Source organism: Parasteatoda tepidariorum, chromosome X1 (genome assembly GCF_043381705.1).
Source record: "Parasteatoda tepidariorum isolate YZ-2023 chromosome X1, CAS_Ptep_4.0, whole genome shotgun sequence".
Classification (NCBI taxonomy): domain Eukaryota; kingdom Metazoa; phylum Arthropoda; class Arachnida; order Araneae; family Theridiidae; genus Parasteatoda; species Parasteatoda tepidariorum.
Genome location: NC_092214.1, coordinates 50,620,499 through 50,635,027, shown reverse-complemented (window position 1 = coordinate 50,635,027; position 14,529 = coordinate 50,620,499). Strand labels below are relative to the sequence as shown.

The 14,529-nt window shown below is 27.9% G+C and overlaps 1 protein-coding gene across 1 annotated transcript in view; it reads left to right on the top strand.

Annotated features, from left to right (window-relative positions):
* The window catches only part of LOC107438556 (twinfilin actin binding protein), a 29,725-nt gene that overhangs the window by 3,160 nt on the left and 12,036 nt on the right, over positions 1 to 14,529 (top strand). Inside the window, exons 3-6 of the mRNA XM_016050867.3 lie at positions 8,542 to 8,592; positions 9,226 to 9,353; positions 9,478 to 9,573; positions 10,557 to 10,661. Of these exons, the coding sequence (XP_015906353.1) occupies positions 8,542 to 8,592; positions 9,226 to 9,353; positions 9,478 to 9,573; positions 10,557 to 10,661 (380 nt within the window). The remainder of the gene's footprint in view (positions 1 to 8,541; positions 8,593 to 9,225; positions 9,354 to 9,477; positions 9,574 to 10,556; positions 10,662 to 14,529) is intronic.

Below are 14,529 nucleotides of genomic sequence, written 5' to 3'. Positions count from 1 at the left end.
CTTTATTCTTTTGCTTTATTTACCTTTTGCAGTGGAGCTGCTACATATTTTAATGTCTGAATTTTATGCTAGGTCATTTTTAAACCATGTTGTATAGAGCAATTTCTATTTAAGTATTTTACTGTTTATAAATTTCCATTTTACTATTGAAAATTTTGTTGTAGATTAAAGAAAAAGTTTTATTTGATTATTATGAAATATAAGAAGCAAATAAAAGTAAATTGCTGTTTGTGTAAATTAGATCTGAGTTTGGACTCAGTATTAGAGTTAGGATTTTTAATCAAAGGTAGGCCGAGCCATACATTAATAGGATTTTTTTTAATCTCAAATTTGAAGATTTTTTTAAAGTGTTAATTCTTTACTAATATAAAGCTTAAATCTATATATTTCTGAAGCATGTCATTTATTATTTCTCATTTTTTTTTTAAATTTATAATAGCTTTCACTTTTTATGAAAATTTATTATTTAACTGAACAAATTTTTAAATCTGGTTTCCGAGGAGTAAGGAAAGAAAAGGAACCCTGACCACACATATAATGGTTCTTGCATCTAACAAGCTTTTGTTGGATGAAGACTCTCTAGCTTGAGCTGAGCCTATCTTGGCTTTAGTATGTTAACTTGCTGTCTTGAAAGGAAAAAAAAAATATATAGAAATAGAAAAAAAAATTAGTCCATTTCTAGTTTGTTTTTGAAGGAAGCAAGAGACTGCATGGCTACCATGACTTTAAATCAGTGTAGAATATGTAGTGCAGGACTGTGACTGTCTTTTTCCTGGAAGAATATTTTACTCCTTCTGAAATTAAACTTGAAAGTGCATGGACATCATTGGCATCTAACTTTTGAGAGGGCTAAGATTTAAATACATAGCAGTGTTTTCACTACAGCGCGAGAATCTCGCATATTTTTTTCTTTTCTCGCATTAAAAAATGATTACCGCGAGAAATTCGCGCATTCTATATATCAATTTCAAAATTCACGAATTTCTCGCATTTTGGTAAAAACTTCGAATTACGCCATTTAGAATAAAATCCGTTTATCTTTTCTTCCTGGATCTTTCATTATTTTCAGCATCTGCCCCATTATCTAGCTTCCCTATTTACCAGTATTGTTCAGAACCTCTTTGAACAACAGAACACAACCATGGAACCCCTTTCAGAATACATTTCTCTCCACGTGTTTACCGTAGGTAAAGTTTCTTCATGTAAGACGTTCAAAATTTTTATGCACTTATGTAAGATGGACAAATACCTTGTAAAGGCAAAATCTTCTATGATGATGCACCAAAAATATTCAATGCTTTAAAAAATAGAAGACGTTAACAATGTATTACAATTAACCTTCCGTTAGTCGCGCACTTGTCTCCGACATGGTTAATCGCGTTGCACCTATGAGGTGTTTCTGATTTTTTGAAAGCCAAATGAAATTTAGTCTAGTTTAAATAGTTAATTGTTTCCAATTTAAGACTCTTTACAGAGATAAATATCAAAAAATTTATTTAGCGAAGTACCGAAGATAAATTTTTCTTGCTCCCGCGTCGGATCTCTTCCTCCATCCCAAGATAATCAACCAATTGACGCAAGAAGGTTCTGCGGTTTTTAACTCCGTAACCATTTTCTTCGTATATAACTTGACCATTTATACCTGCTACGTTGAGTAGGACAGAAAATGAGATAAAATATATATATTTAATTCATAAAAATATTATATCCATAATACTTGTGTCAATGGTCGCGCTGCACCAGAGGGGTGATTTGAGCGGTTCCAACTCTCCATCGACATGTTCTAAGGTCGGTTTTACACGGACATTTGAGTAATCCAAAGTTAGGAACATAGCATTAGGCTCGACCCCCGGAAAAATCTTTTGACGACAAAGGAGGTGGAAATGCAGTAGGGATGCACCTGTGAGGTGCGCGCGACTAACGGAAGGTTAAAGAAAGGATTTTTTTTTCAAGAGTTTTTGTTTTTTTAGAAATCTCACTTAACTTTTTAAATTTCACCCTGTTTTTGAGAAAGGGTGAGAAATTCTCAGGCATTTTTTTTCTATGATGAAAATACTGCATAGTTATAATAGTTTAAATAATATCAGATATTAAGATCAAAAAATGATTTTCTTTTAAATATCTATAAAATAACTTCTTCCTTTAAATTTCTTATTGTTTTTGTTTTAGAGTTTGTATAGTTTTGAGAATGTTTTGTATTTTATTAAATCAAAACTAGGTTTGATAATATGGTGTTACTAAAAGTAATTTTCTCATAACTTTTCCAGAAGCAATATAGTTAATGCTCTACAAAAAAGAAAATATTTTTAACATTATTTTATTGATTTTAAACAAAATATTTGAAGGAATTTAATCCATTTTGACAATAAAATTTATCTTGAAAAAATAATTTTTCGTAGTGAAATTTAAGTTTATTTTTTTTATTTTTATCTGTATTTTTGTTAAAAAAAATTTAACATTATTTTGATTAAAAACCTTAGAATTTTTCTCTTTTTATTTTGCTTTTAAAAATAGTTTATTACAATCTTTGTCTTTACTTACTTTAATATGTTTCAATGTTTGTATTTGGAACAGTATAACTTTCTTTTCACTCTTCGTCAGGAGAATAAGCATTTAAGAGACTGATATATTTAAGGCAAATGTTCACTCAATGAACAAAATAGGATCTGTGTTCATTAAGCTCATATTCATCTTATCAACCACAGATAATATGTCCATTTAATATACCAAAGTTTATTTAATGAATTATTTTAAATTTATTTCTAAATGTTAAAAAGAAGTATGCATTTGTATTATATGTAAAGTAATAAATTCTGTTTGAGAAAAGTAGTCAGTGATTACACTGCACTTTTGGGACTCAGAATTTCAAAATTCTGGGTTCTTTTTTACCTTAAGTGCTTCCTAATTTTAAATAATATATACCCTTTTTTTAAAATATATATATGAAATTTGTATATTTTTTGTTATAAGTAATATAAATGCAATTAGTGATTGATTTAGCAATAATTTGACAAAGGTTCAAATCTAAAACGTCCATATCAGTTGTCCTTAAAAGTTTAAAATTGGATGATCTTTGCCAAAATTATGCACTATCTTTTTTATTTAAACAAATATATAATTCTGGTATGATGATTAAAAATAAAACTTAGCTGCAGAAAGTTTAAAACATATGTAATTGAAAACTATATAGTATGTGTGTTACTAATATATAAAACAATTTAAAAATTAGCAAATACTATTATATATGGTTAACTTGGGTTAACAACAAGTATTATTAAGCAATTTTGTTCTAATTAAGCAATTTAAAGCAATAATGAAGGTTTTAATTTATTAATTGTTGACACACAGAATTTACTGAAATATTAGAAATTTTTATATAATGAAAGACTTAGTTATGATTTGTTTTGTGTAACTAAGTACTACTGGTAAGTTGCAATGAACTTTGTAATAAAAACTAAAATCTTGTTTGTAGCAACTGTTTTATATGTTATAAGTAAAGTTATTTTATTAGATCAAATGTTTTGATAGAAAATTACTCTTATTTTTACTTTTATTAAGCCTTTGCTTATGGTGTTTGCATGGTGAAGCCTGTCATTTTGGTCCACTTACTCTACCAGCCATAAACAAAAGGTCAGCAAAAAGAAAAATGTATGTACAAAATTGAAGGAAATTTATTGAATAAAAAGCATTTAAAAATTTTTTTTGAAAGTAAAAAACAATTAAATTTAAAATATTCAATTACATTTCATTCAAATGAATAAATGTTAAAAATGAATTTTTCAAAATTTAAATAGTGGTTAATTTAAATAAGTTAAAGATATTCAAAATTTTCAGAAATAATAAAATTCTGACCAAAATAAATTTGCGTTTCAAACAATGTTTTTAAAATTTATATAAATTGTTGAGAAGGATATAAAAAAATTAGTCCTCTAAGATGATAGACTAAGAAATAACTAAGGTATTCTGGAGACCTATGAGCTATTCTCTACTTTATTCATGTAATATGCACCTTTATTAGTTTTCAGTAATTAGATTGACCAACAAAAGACATTAAAAACAGAGACGTTAGGAGATCAGGTCTTCTAATTCAAATTTATTCTATAGCTACGCTAAAAAAAAGTGGTTATTTTATTTGATATCTGTGCTGTTAATTCAGGAGAAGTATAGTTTTCTATTTAAAAAAAAAACGGTTTTGTTTATAAATAAACATGCTATGCAATTTTATTTTTTTTTAAATTTTAGCTGCTATCAAGAATTATGCATTACAATTTTTTCTTGTTTTCCATATATGATTTTTGGTGCATTTAGCATGTTATAGCACCTAAGGTTTATCACTAATGTGTATATATTTATATCCATGTATATAAATGTATATATGCACGTAAATATATGTATATATTTATACACTGAGATGACAAATCATGGGATAGCAATATGCATAGATACAGAAGGATAGCCTCATGTACAGTCTGCAAAAAAAAAAAAATATCACCCAGAATAACTTTCATTCTAATGATCAAATTTTCACGAACTAAGTGTCAATCTTAATGGTTCCGGGAGGTGACCTAAAATATGCTAATTAATTAGTGCTCACTATTAATTAAGTTACAAAATCAGACACAAAAACGTAGTTTCTCTGAATAAGCATTTGTTTTGTTTTTTTTCCTTTTTGAAATCCTTACCCTTGAAATAAAGGGGGTAGACAAATTTTCTAAAACATTGGGTCGCGATGAAGATTCATATACTTGGCTATAGTCCAGTAAACAGCCAACAAAAGTCACCGCCGCAAATGAACATATTAAGATAACCCATAGACTAATTCAAAAGAGGGATACTTAGTTTTACTCCATTGCTAAGCAACCAAGTTCTGACTGTAAAAAAAAATTTAATGTTCTGCGATTGCTCGGAGAGGTTTAATTAATAGTTAATAGAAAATATTTCTAAGTTTCTAGGCAATCTACTAAGCTGATTTCTGTCTAAAAAGCAAAGATTTTTTTTCTTTTAATCTCCTTTGAAAAGAAAATTTGAATCGATTTATAAATTACTATTAATTTTTAAGCTTTTAAAATTAAAATACATGAACTTTTTATCTGACATTATTTGGATTTTTTATGATTTTACCATATTTATAGGAGGATTTCATACTAAAATCAAATTTACATAACTTACTATAACTATATACAAAATCTTAGGAATAATCATTTTTACAGCTTTAATCTAGTCTTCTAGGCAAGAAAGTTTGAAGAAGCAATAAATGCCTGAGAAATAAAATGTAGATTATATAGTAATTCTAATGCACATTCACAAGGTTTTCTATAATTTAGGATATTTCTTTTTTCTATAACTCAAGGAATTGCTGAATGTTAAGTGGCATTTTAGAAACATTGTAATATGTTATATTTTGGAATAAAATATGGAAATAATATGTTGCATATTTTATGATTCATTGTTTTAAAAATTGCTTCATTCTGCTAAATATTTAGGTTATGTGGTTTTCTTCGGATAAAGATTATTTGCAAGTAGCTTCCTCGTGTTTGGATACATTCTGAAACTTACATTCTCAAATTCACCATAAAATGTCACACAGCATGTTATTCAATTACGATAAGCTACATTTACCACCAAATACTGCCACATGTTTTTTTTTTGTTTTCTTATCATAAAGAAAGGGTAGTACATAGTATCATAAAGAAAGGGTAAAAGATATAAGGAAATAATTAGTTTGATAGTTCTGTGAATCACACATGGTCCGATAATTAAAAATTTAATTTCACAACTAATATGCTAGGACAACATTTACGATACTGAGATATTTAAAGAAGCTTAAAAATTTTTGCTACGTATTGGACAGCTTTTTATGTTCGGCATCTTTACTCTTCGTAGTGACTTATAAAACGGCAACACTATATTAGATAATCTATGTTGAAGTCACCAGAAACAAAAACAAAAAAAATAATACAATCAATAATTTATATTCATTTTCGAAAAAAGTAATAAGCTTAGCAAATAGTCAGCTGTTTTGCATCAAATAATTTTAAACAGCCAAATGTTTCTAATTTTTTAACAAGGTTTTATTCTTAGCTAGCAAACAATAATTCTAGGTTTTCTTTTAAACAAAAACAGGATGATAATTTAAAAAGGAACTTTATTTTAATGAAGACCTAAATTCATCATCATCATCATATTTGGCTAGACAGCCCAGGGTGGGCCAGTGCCTTCCTTTGAATTCGAATCCACTTCTCTCTACTTTTGACACTTGTTCGCCAGTTTTTCTCCTTTAGAGTAAGAAAATCAGTCTCAACTAAATCTAGGGGAGTACTTGCTTTCCCCATAAAAAGATTCACAAAGCTACTTGGAAAGCACCAGATGGATCATTTGCTAATCAGATAGATCATGTACTTATTGAAGCTAGACATTATTCTAATTTATTAGATGTTCGGACTTACAGAGGTGCCAATGTTGATTCAGATCATTTTTTGGTAATTGCAAAAGTGCGAGAAAGAATATCCGTGGTTAAAAATAAAAAAGGTACAAGACCTAAATTAAAGTACTAAAAAAACTGATTAATGAAGAAATAATATACATAGTTGCATAAAGAAAAAGATTTTTTAAAATTTAATTAAATGTTTGGTAAAATAGTTCTGCAAAACACTTCTGAATAGGTGATTAAAAAATTTATTTTAAGATTAAGATATATATACACTCTATAACAAAAAAATCGACGCACCAAGAAGCAATAATCAGATTACAGTGCCGAGCCAGGTTACAGTGGTGCATGACTCGATTAGGCTGGAATGATGCCGATTGGGGACGTATAGTCTTTAGCGATGAATCCAGCTTCCAACTGTGTCCTGACGATCATCGAAGACTAGTTTGGAGACGCACAGGGTAGAGGGGGGATCCTGCCTTTACTATTGCATGCCACACCGGCCCTCAACAAGGCATTATAGTCTGGGGTGCCATTTCCTTTGACAGCCGGACCCCTTGGGTCGTCATTAGAGGTGCACTTACTGCACAACGGTACGTCGACGACATCCTAAGACCTGTTTTGCTACCGTTCCTTTTACAGCTCCCTGGGCTGGTTTTTCAGCAGGACAATGCCGGACCACATACGGCACGTGTTGCTATGAACTGTTTGCAAGCTTGTCAAACTCTTCCTTTGCTTGCCATATCACCAGATCTCTCTCCCATCGAGCATGCCTGGGATATGATGGGAAGGCGATTGTATCTGACACGGAATGTTGATGACCTTGTTCAACAATTGGATCGAATTTGGCAGGAAATACCGCAAGAGACCATCCAGGAGCTTTATCGCTCTATGCTACACCGTGTGGCAGCTTGTATCCAGGCTAGAGGCGGGTCAACACCTTATTGAACTTGTTACTGTAACTCTGCAATAAATTATTCAATTGTTCTGAAATTTTAATCATTTACTATTCTGTATATTGTCTTCCTATCCACCAATTTTCATTTCAATCGGACAGCTCCTTCTTGGTGCGTCTTTTTTTTTTGTTATAGAGTATATACGTCTTAATCGAATATATCTTACGAATATAATATGTTGAGAAATTTTTAGATGCTTAAAAATTTTGACTACATATTCGTATTAATAATTATAAAATACATATTGAAGAAATTTATAAATATATTAGTCCAAATCTATGCATACGTATGTATATTATTGAAATTGTATCAATTATTGCGAAAACAAACTAAAAAGTAAAATATGAGCACATTAATAATATATCATGTATATAATCACATTCTATCAGAAGCATGCTTTTATAAAACTCAACATTAGTTGAATAAAATGATTTTACTTAATAAAATGTTTTATTCAAGTTTCTTTACTAAATTACAAATAAATTATTAGACTACTAAAAAAAAACATCGTTAAAAAATTGGAAAGGTTAGCAATCTGTTATTAGCAAAAAAAATATGAATGAAATTTTACGCTACGTGTACAAAGTCAAGTTCCTCATAAATTAATCACATTTTAAAATTAATCGTCTCATTTATATATTCGTTGTCGCCAAATAATTTTTTTAAAAATAATTTTTCTGAGCTTCTACTAAATAAAAAGTTAAACTTTAGATTTTTAAATTGAAAAATATGTAGATTGATATGGTTTTCATTTTAATAACTTTTATATGAAATTATGAACATATTAGGCTAGATATTTTTCTATCAAGAAGTGTTTGTGAATACTGGATAAGCTTTAGAAATTGAAAAAGAACTAGAAAAAAAGTTTTGTTCAAATTATTTAATTTTAAAATTTAAATATTTATCTAGATTTGTCAAAAGAACAAGATAATTATAAATTGTATGGAGATTTTATTTTATAAAGAATCTTTTCTAAATGCTCTTTTGTGGCTGTAACCAAATGTTATTCTTAAATATTTTTTTTTATGGAAACATTTTATTTTGAACATATGTTTTGACAAGTCACAGTAATATAGATATTAAGAAAATTTTTATTTTTTGTAGATACTTATGATATGCTATTTTTAAAAAGTAATATTTATTCTATTTATTTTGCAGAGGAATTGATTTTAGATAAGAGCTTTGAGAAGACGGGCACATGGGAACAAGATATCCTTTTTTTGTTTTATTTTAATGTTCTAAAAATGTTAAGTTATTCCAATTTTTGATTAAAATAATTGATAAAATTATTATTTTGTTAAAAATAAAATTTGATTAAGTAATGAATAATTGATAATAATTTTGGATCTACATTTTGATCTGGCATAATTTATGTATTAAATTTTGACTCTGGCATAAATTGTAAAAAGGGGTTTCTCAAAAGTGAGCAAAATGTGTCAAAATAGCTCCAAAACAAATAATTGTCGAATTTAAAACAAATGTTTATCAAAATTGAAATGGCATACACTAGTGAAAATGTTTTCAAAATTATGCAAGCATCACAAAGAATATTAAGAACTATTTCCAGAGAACTTTTGATTACTAGACTCAACCCAGTGCGGAAAAAAAATTAGACAGTTAGTAACAGTCTACTAATTATGTTATTCATTTTAATAGACCCTTTGAAAATGTGTATAAACAGCTATTTTTTAAATATGTTGCTTCCAAAAATGCAATATTTTCCTTCAATTAAATGTTCAGTGTAGTTTAATTCAAAATGCTAAATATTAAAAATCTAGTGGATATTTCATTACGTTTTCAGAATTTTAATTTTTCAACTTTATTATCCTTAATATTTAATACATTATGATAAATCTGTCCTTCCTCTAATAGAGTACCAGCAACCATGTTATGTATTTTTTCGACTAGATTCTACAAATGAAGCTGGTTATGAATGGGTATTTATAAGTTGGGCTCCAGATAACTCTCCAGTAAGTTATGTTTTAACAGAAAATTTTCTTTGTTCCTGTTTTTTTTTTCATAACTCTTATCTTTGTTTTATTTTGTGAACTGAAAAATTATCTATGAGTGTAATAAAATACAGTATTATTTCAGGTGCGACAAAAAATGTTGCATGCTTCTACCAAAGCTACTCTTAAAAAGGAATTTGGTGGTGGACAAATAAAAGATGAATTGTTTGGAACTGTTAAAGTTAGTATAGAAAAATATAATAATTTGTATTGATAAAGAATTAGGTTTATTTAATTGTTATAAAAAGCTTCATGTTATTAATTTTTTGTAGATTGAAGTTATTTAATACCTAGACTGATTTAACATAAGAATTTAAGCTTTTTCCTGAATTCTCTCTGGAATTAAAATTTTGACATGGTAATTTTAAAATATTTTGATTTCTCACTTCTAAAGTGATATTATTCTTTATACAAGTCAGATTGTTTCGAAACCTCTTGAAGCTGTTTGTGATTCACTACTCATATATAAATGTTTTTTAAGGGCTTTTAATTTTTTTGAGATTATCTGTCATTTCAACTTAAATGCATGTTGGTTAATTTTAAATATCCATATGCTCGAACTTTTTTTTTCTAAACTTATAACTATACTACTTTAAACAATTCAATCTAGTTAGTTTTTTATGCTGTTCTCAGTAGGCATGAATTTCATTTCTACTCTTATTTGTCTGAATAGCTGGTGGAAGAGGCAACAATATATTTTGAATAAAACAAAATTTTGTTCCCAAACATTCCAATTATCCAAATTTGTTGCTAATTAACATTGTAGATTTCAAAGTATTTGTCTTATTTTTAATGCTACAGAATGCTCTAATCTTTCTCTAATCTTTTTCATGCTCGAATTTTAAAAAAAAAATTGACATGCTAAAACCAAAACTAGAGTTCTTAAGCTAAAATAAAAAAACTATTTTTTTTTTTTGGAATGGTTATAGCTTCAACCATTACTTGCAAAACAGGCAAAAATAGGCTAATCTAAGCCTGTTTGTAATAGAGGATCATAAACTTTCTTCATGAAAAGCAAATTCTCATCTCAGCAACTTACATGAGGTTTCGTTATGTTTTTTTATTTGTTTACTTTTTCTTAGAACATTATTAATGGCAATAGTTTTACATACTTTCATGTTCCTGTTATAAACAAATCTTAGTGTATAAATTTTACATATTTAGGAAGATGTCAATTTAAGAGGTTATAAGAAACATATTGAAAGCGAAAAAGCTCCTTGCCCTCTTAGTCCATCTGAAGCAATTTTGCAGCAGATAAAGAAAGATGAGGTGAACAATTTTGAAATTTATATATATTTTAAGTTTAAACGTTTTATCCTCATTTCAGGGTGTATAAAAATCATGATTTTTTTTAAAAAATCAAAAAAATCGGATTTTTTTGATTTTAATCAGATTTTTTTAATTTTAATCATGATTTTTTTATAATTTCAATTCTATGGAATATAATCAATTTTGTGTACCATAGATTTAAAGTTGTATTGTATTACTATTGTTACTTATGGTATACATTGGAAATAAACATTACTAACCATTATCAACAAAATATTTCTTAATAATTTAAAAGCAAAAGGTGAAATAAGAAATAAACAATAACAAAGTGATTTCAAACTACAAATCAAGAAAGAAATTGTTTATCAAACAATATGTGATAATTATTAATTCTACATCTACAATATCAAATTATTTAAACAATCATTTAATTAGTTTTATTTAAAGATTTAAACATAAGGACTAATTTAGCTGCCTTTTCTACACCCAATTGATTCCGTAGTTTAGTATGTACAAGTCCAAAAGTGGAAAACATCCTCTCTATCCCTGCAGTTGTTCCTTTTGCAGTACATAACAACTGTATTGCATCAAACTCTTTTTGACCTACACAGTTCTTTAGAAGCGCAATTGATTTCCACCATTCCAAGATGTTTAAAGATTCTAGAGATTCTTTATCAAACAAAGTTCCATTAAACGGAGGAGAGCGTACAATGAATTTTAGCAAAATACTTAATAAGGAGGTTTCTCCATACTTTTCTTTAACAAAGTTTACAGCTTGATCTTTTTCATTTAGTGTTAAACATTGTACTTCAGAATTAGGATCCAAGAGGTAAGCTAGGAAATGAGCTGGTGTTAACGCTTGTTCATATCGTTTAGTAAAAAAATTTTTGCAGCAATTATTATTAGAATCTTTCAGAGTTTCCTTTAAATTTTTCCAGATGTTGACAACATTTGATAAACTACAATTATCTTTTTGCATTTTATCTAATGCTACAGAAATGGGTTTTAACATTAAAAGCATATCTTCTGCATTTCTTTTAATTGCCATATTCATGACTTTTGACCTGATATTGGTGTCGATATCATCCCTATTATCCTCACAAACTTGCATGAAAGTTGACCAATTCTTGATGTAGCTTTCTAATGAATCACACATAGAATTCCAGCGCACTTCAGTTGGCCGAATTAATCCAGTACCTTTAAGCTCATTGTATTTAGCTCTAATTATTTGCTGGTGTTGTTGTTTTTGTTTTGTAATGTTCCATGCTGCTATCATAGCTGTAATCATATGTAAACTGCTCAATGAACTATAAATATAATATGTAAACTGTTTTTAAAAGCAAATGAGTCACATTGAAAGTAGAAATGTTGAATTATATGAGTGAGATCTGAGAAATATATAGAACAGTCTACTTACTTGTTTATGTTTGAAACTTAGAAAAATATACAAAAAATGTTCAAGACTATACACAAAATTGTTTTTTTTTTATTAAAATCAGTGATTTTTTTAAAAAAATCATTTGATTTAAATCATGATTTTAATCAATGATTTTAATCATTTGATTAAAATCATTTACACCCTGCCTCATTTATTTGAAATTTTATTGAATGGACATTGTTTTCTTTGTCTACTTATATGGTGGTAGTTAGGGGTTTTGATTCAGTGAAAATTACTGGTTAAGATTTTTTTGTTTTGACTGCCTTGGTAATATCAATATGACAATCCTGAAATTATCCCGCCAGAGATGTGAGCATCTGCTCCTAAGTAAAAAAAAATTGTGATATGAAACTTTGTGTACTCTTTTAGCTTATAGTGCAAAGCTCATAGTGCAATATTGTTAATGTAAAAGTTGTAGATCTGAATATTTCACATAAAATGACAGCCAATGTTTTCTTTCAGGTATACTTATTTGATCTATTATGGCAGTTTACCTAAATTATCACCTTTTTAAACAGATTTCAGATTTTTTCAAAATTAGTACAGAAGTAAACACAATTATTTTTTGTGTTTATTTCTGTACAATTTTGGTAACACAATTGTTTGAATATGGGTTACTTCTTTAATATTTTTACGACTTTTTTTTTGCTAAAAAGTTATGTGTCCAATTTAACTATCCTCAGTTTCTTCTCTCCCTCCCGTCTAGTCCAAGGTAAGCGTTGATTAAAAAAATAAATAAAAAAAACTTGACCTGAAAAGATGTTTTTGCAGGTTGAATATTTCTAGAAAACAATAAATTATATCTTAACAGATTATATATAAAAATTCAGAATTCTGCGGATTAGGTACTGTAAAAGTTGCCATAATTGCATTGCCTCCAACCCGAAGTTTTAGCTCTTCACAATGTTTAAATTGGTAGTGAAATAATTAAATATGTTTAAAATTACATTAACACTTAAAAGCATTGCCAGATACTTATCAGTTCTTTTATATAGACCAGTGAATTATTTAAATAGCATGGTAATCAATATCAGTTTAATTCAAATATTAAACAATGAAATTTGTTATCACTTTAATGTTGGGAAAAAAATTTTGATTAAAAATTAAAAAGTTATTTGTCTATAATTGTTTTATTCAAAACGAAGTTAGTGTTTAGAAAAACAATGTTTAAAAGAAATTAAAAAGATCATACTTGTTTGTTCATGGAGTGTTTTATTTGCTCTAAAATTGAATCTCAATTAAGAGGCAAATCATTGGAGTCACTATTTTCTACTTTAATATTTTATAACGTAAAGTGAATATATGTAATTAAACATCATAATTCTGTTTGTAACCTCATCACAAAAGATTAAATATCATATTGTTTATAAGCTCTTTAGTTTTTTCATATTTCTCTTTGTTGTCTGTTGTAGCTTATTAATTTCAAGTTAAAATGGAATGCTTATCTGAGATTGCAGGATTTTCCAAGATTAGTAAATTTAAGTCCCAAAATCTTGCATAGCCATAAACATTGAGAGATTACATTCCCTACAAAGACATCAAGGAAATTACCATTGATAAAACAAATAGAGTAAAAAATAATTTCTACTCTCACTAAGAACACTTCTTTAAGGGAGGACAAAACAATTTAAAAAAAAAACTTCATGTCATGTTTCTTGACATATGCTCACCTTTTCATAGAAGAGGAAAGGAACTGAACTTAGTTAAATCAGGGCTTATTTTATTAGTAAATTAAGAGTTGTCAAAACATATAATAATTGGCCGCTTTTCTAGCAAGAGTACATATTATCAAAATGTTTAACTTTGATCTTAACATTACTAAACTTTATTTCAGTATTAATTTTGGCAAAAATTAAATTTGTTTAAAGAGTTGACAATCTAGGCAAACTTATTCAAAAGGTCTTGTTACCATATTTGAAACTAAACATTATCATGTTGCTACTTATTTTTATGCAAAATTTACCAATCTAAAACTTTTGTGTTTACACTTTTTCAATATGGAATAAAAATAGTGAGATCTTGAAAAACACAGTATTTCAGGTCACGTTTTTCAACCTGGGAGTTAACTTTCACCTCCCTGGAGGGGGAAAACTTAGCTAATTCATTTTGAGGCATTATCTAAGCAATTAAAAAAAAATTGCCTGAGATTTTTTCCCGATTGGACTTGTTTTTGTTTCCTAACTACTGGAATATTATGAAATTGATAATGTTGAATGCTGTAGTTTAAAATGTTATTGATTTTTTATGTTTGTTCATACATAAGCTGTTGTATTCTTTTAATCTTAAACTTTCAACTAAATAATATTTAGTTTCATGAATTATTAAGTCTAATATTGACTGAATTACACCAAAACTGCTAAATGATCTTCCTGAAAGAAATTTTAAAAATAGTCTTAATAATTTCATCTAGGCATCTATATCTCGCCAGTA